This window comes from Glossina fuscipes, unplaced genomic scaffold (assembly GCF_014805625.2).
Source record: "Glossina fuscipes isolate IAEA_lab_2018 unplaced genomic scaffold, Yale_Gfus_2 60667, whole genome shotgun sequence".
Classification (NCBI taxonomy): domain Eukaryota; kingdom Metazoa; phylum Arthropoda; class Insecta; order Diptera; family Glossinidae; genus Glossina; species Glossina fuscipes.
In genome coordinates this window covers 1-5,298 of record NW_024002995.1, presented here as the reverse complement: position 1 = coordinate 5,298, position 5,298 = coordinate 1, and the positions used below count along the sequence as shown (strand labels likewise).

Below are 5,298 nucleotides of genomic sequence, written 5' to 3'. Positions count from 1 at the left end.
ACCTCGACGGGAACAGTTCCCCCTTTCAGCACAACACTGGCTACTCCGATTACTACGGGTACTCCTGATACCACTGAATGCACTACTCATCTCGATGCTATGACCATCGCCGCGTCTTAAATTTATTTCACTAACATTACATTATATATAAGTAGATGATGTGTTAAATCATAAATATTTCTTCAAGTGTTTGCACTTTTTTGCACTTCAATAACAAAATTAAAATGTTTAAATGGAAATATTGTTAAAAAAATACAATAATTCTATTATGGCATAAAACAGTAGAGGAGCAATATTTGATTTCATATATACCGTATGAACAACACATACATGCATACGCTTAACAAGTTAAAACGTTGGCGGGCACTATTGAACACACCACCCCATAGAGAGTCCATAAAAGAACAAAAATTATATGTTTATTGCGATAGGAAGAATTTTTATATAGGATGGTCTTCGAAAAATTGACATACGTAATTCACACTGATGAAATATATATCGCAAATATTTGTAATCAATTTTCATCATAAAATATTAACGAATAAGAAAATACTCATCTACTATCCGTGCATTGAAAACAGGAAAAAAAACTTCAATCCGTTTCCATTCTCGAAAACGAGACGATATGAGATAAGTAATAGATGACAAATTAACATAAAAGATTTCAGTAAGCATTTGAATAATAGAAAGTTAATGGGATGGCGCGTGTATTAGGTTAATGGAAACCAATTCTTACTTTGCTTTTTTTTTGCACTTGCCAGGCTTATTATTATTGGTTGAATGACATGTATATGGATGTACGTTTAGCTCTGCCAATTAATTCAAATCCAGGAATGGCTTTTCCACCACGACAGTTCACCACAGTACACGATGTGGCAAGATTTTCAGCACAATTGCTTGATGGTATTATGCTTCATAAAGAGTTGCTTGATAGGTAAAAAAATCAAATATACTTTCATTTTGCTCTTTAATGCAACTAATAATTCCATTGCAGCGGTAAACTTCCGCAAGAGCGTGCAACGTCACGGGAAAAGAATCAACCATTATGCATGGCTCAATATTATCGTTTGTTGGGCTCGTGCCGACGTCCTGGTGTAGAACGTGATTCCCAATACTTGCCGCAGCATGTCAGCGAAGAACAATATGTCATTGTTTTTTGCCGCAATCAAATGTATTGCGTGATCTTGAAGGGTCGCGATCGCGGCAAATTATCGGAAAGCGAAATGGCATCACAGATTTTATATATACTCAGTGATGCTCCATGTTTATCCACAAAACCGCCACCTCTAGGCTTGCTAACCGCCGAGCCACGTTCACAATGGGCGCAGGATCGTACCACTATTTTATTGAGCGAGCGCAATCAACGCAATATCGAACTGTTAGAGACAGCGTTAATTGTTTTGTGCTTAGATGAGCCATTGCCATTAGATTTTAATGCGCGCAATTTTCCCGGTGCTACACCATCAGTACATTATGCAGGTCAACGTGATGAGACTAATATGGCTCATCAAATGATACATGGCGGTGGCAGTGAATACAATACCGGTAATCGTTGGTTTGACAAAACTATGCAAATCATCGTATGCACCGACGGAACTTGGGGCCTCTGCTATGAACATTCGACATCCGAGGGAATTGCTGTCGTTCAACTATTGGAGAAAATCTATAAGAAAATTTTAGATAATCCCACGGATGGCAACGGCGTACCTCAACATCATTTACCACCACCTGAACGTTTAGAATGGGATTTAACTATGGATATACAAATGCGTTTCACTCAAGCTGCCGTTTCAGTTGATAAGTATGAAAATGAACTTGTCTCATTAATAGCGACAGAGAATTTCCAAAATACATCGATTTCTTTTTTTCTTTTCCTGTAGAGCTATTAGTAATTTGGACTTCCATGTTTACCGATACAAGGGCTATGGAAAAAATTTCATTAAGGGTTGCCAAGTTAGTCCCGACGCTTATATACAACTATCGTTGCAATTGGCCTATTTTAGGTATTATATAATTTAAATTCTCTTTAAGCGAAAAGAAATAACTTTAAAAAAAAAATTTTTTTTCTCAGATTATATGGTTATTTAGTGACCACTTATGAGAGTGCATCGACTCGGCGATTCCTTTTGGTAGTTTTTTGAAAATATCTCGAACACACATATTTCAAAGATTTACTTTGCGTTTTTTTTTTTTTTTTTACTTTATCCTCAAGGGTCGTGTGGATTGCATACGCAGTGCTAGCACCGAAGCTCTAGAATGGGCTAAAGCATTATGTCAGAACAAAGATGCCAATTACACTGAATCGAATCAGGTACAAAATTGTTTGTTTTTTTTTTTTTTTTTTTTTTTTTTTTAGTTTCAATACAAAAATGAATGTGTTTTGCGTTTAAGCAGAAAGATCGAATACGTGAACTCTTCCGTTGTGCGGTGGCTCGGCAAACTGAGGTTATGGTTCAAAATATTTTGGGTAATGGTATAGATATACCATTGCTAGGATTGCGAGAAGCTAGTCGCGAAGTTACTGGACAATTGCATGAACTTTTCACAGATGAATCATACAAAATATCGCAATGTTTCTTGCTGTCAACTAGCCAGGTGACTTTTAGACATTTAGATTGCTTCGCTCATTCACTGAAGCCAACCTTCATAAGCACTACAACGCATGTAGTTTTTCTTGTTTTTTTCGATCACAAAAAGCACTCTTTCCAGTCTATCTTGCACTTTTTCTTTTTCTTTTTTTTTTTTTTTTTTTTGTGCGTATTTAATATCAAAACTACTTAGCTTTATTGCTAAAAAAAAAAAAAAAAAAAGCACCATTCTGAAAACATGCACTGAGCGATATTTCAAGCACCTAATCAAGAGATGAGTAAGTGTTTAATTATACTTTGTTTGATATATAATAAAAACAAAGCTCTTTTTTTCGTTTTTTTTGTTGTTGTATTTTTTAGGTGGCTTGCAGCACTGATAGTTTCATGGGTTATGGTCCTGTAACGCCACGGGGTTATGGCTGCTCCTATAATCCCCATCCCGATCAGATTGTATTCTGCGTATCCGCCTTTTTGGCTTGCGGTGAAACGAGTGCTTCAAGCTATGCCAAATCATTGCAAGATTCATTAGATGTCATGAAAGATTTATTAGAGAATTAATTAAATGTTATACGATTAGAAATTAATATACTAAAAGACGTTTATGTACACTATACATACGTACACAAGTGCAATATATATACATATATATATATATATCTATACATATCATTTAATGTACCTTACAAAGCAAAAACATGAAACCAAAACGAAATGTTTTAGAGAAATTTATTGAAAAACATATATGTTATATATAGTTGTTCAAAGTTTAAAAAACAAAAAAAAAACAAAAATAATGTAAACAATTTTAGAAAAATGTTTAACACACAAAAGAAAATATATACATACATATACATACATATATATACTCTGAATATAAATAATTAGTACATTAGACTATATAAATATACGCTATATTAATTTATGAATTTAAAAAAAAAAAAAAAAAAAAAAAAAAAAAAAAATTCAAAATCCATTAATCATTAGCGAAACAATTATAAATGTTTAAAAAAATGACATGTTATCGCCCCTAGTTGTAAGATCCCCACAGCAACAAGTATATTTAAAAAATTACAACGACATGTACGTATTTTGATTTAAAAACCATATTATCTCCTCTCCCCTATAATGATTAAAAATGCAATAATTAGAGTTCCTAATTATCATATAAACTGTTACTTGTTGAAATTTTAGTTTAATATTTTTTTTTTTTTTAGGATGAAAGTCCTCGATTCTGAGAGTTGTTTTCTTAAGTCCCTCAGGAGTTGTTTAAAACGCATCTAGGAAATCTAATGTAATTCAATCAAAGGCAAACCATATCGAGAAATATATGCTATAAGTTGATCGGCATTTCGTAAATTTTAAATTTCGGGTAACGTCGGTTCGTAACTCCCTATGACCATACCATTATTACCTTGTTGATATTATTTAATTATGCGATATATTTTGTATTACTTATCCAACATTTTCGATTTAGTCAAAGTAAAAACACAACTTCTTGGCTAAATAAGTGAAAACATTATAGTCCGGTCAGGAGGACTATTGAAAATACTCTACATCGCATTGTCTAACACAATTCTTATTTTGGATATGCCCTGTTTTTTATAGGCACATACTATTAGACCTCTTTGCAAATGAAGTCTTTCGTTCCGTTAGAATGTTTGTGCCCAAGAGTTTCAAAAATTCAGGTACTTTTTATATCATTTTTCATATTAAGTTACTATTATGTGTTAATTTTCATAAAAATATATTAAAATTTAAACTTTTCTGCCCTATAAAGGATTAATTTTCGTGATGTACTTGCATAGGGTAGGACCTGAAAATTATGCCGAATATGCTGTCAACGAATCCTTTGACCAACTGTTCAATATCAAGCTGCCTGCTGAATGAACTGTAGAGTTTTCATTATTTTGATCACACGTGTTCGTATACTCACCTCGGTTATTATCAATGCCCGAAAAGTAGAAAAAACGTTCAGATCAAGTATTTCTAATGAAATGATTAGAATGTTTGCTCGAAAGCCTTAAGTAGAAAATGAAATTAATATTCATTGAAACACAAGTAAAAACCACTTCGTTTAATACCGTTACTCATATAACGACCTTTCAAAAGAAGGCATTACCAATTATCAAAACGAATACCCGAAGTGGTGTAGGGTATATAATGGTCGGCCTTGTCGCCACTGAAACTATACATGAATAACAATTCTTCGTAATTCTGGATTGATCGGCTGTCTTATCGAAGTCATTTACATAGCACCGCTACTTTGCTGTTCAAATATGCAAAGCATTTCGATATAATGATTGTATTTATTTCCCAGACCCATCATGGTCAATACGACAAGGCAGTAGACGAATAATTTTATCCATTAAAAAATTTCATGTTGCCCTAATGTGGCGAACAAATAATTGTATTGATATTAATAATCATAAATATAGGTTTATTTCTTTTCGGACAGTCTCAATTTCCATTTATTGTAATGATCACCTTGATCGTTTTCGATATTTGTCAAAAGTTATTCAAAGGAAAGCTTTAAAAAAATAAACAATTTTATACATACACACACGAAAGTGCAATTTTCAGAACCGACATCTATTGGCAGAGAAATATTTTAACGTTTACTAAATGCTTAAGAAAAAAAAAAAATCAACACAGACATCACTGATAACGACCGTGACAGGACTCGAACCTGCAATCTTCGGATCCGAAGTCC

The 5,298-nt window shown here is 33.3% G+C and overlaps 1 protein-coding gene across 1 annotated transcript; it reads left to right on the top strand.

Annotated features, from left to right (window-relative positions):
• Positions 1–731: 731 nt before the first annotated feature.
• LOC119643395 (choline O-acetyltransferase-like) lies at positions 732–3,378 on the top strand (the record flags this gene model as incomplete). Its single annotated transcript, XM_038042745.1, has 7 exons — positions 732–934; positions 995–1,801; positions 1,881–2,003; positions 2,072–2,129; positions 2,213–2,311; positions 2,395–2,595; positions 2,949–3,378. Coding segments are annotated over 7 exons (1,689 nt in total), but the record flags the coding sequence as incomplete, so codon positions are not given.
• Positions 3,379–5,298: the final 1,920 nt, after the last annotated feature.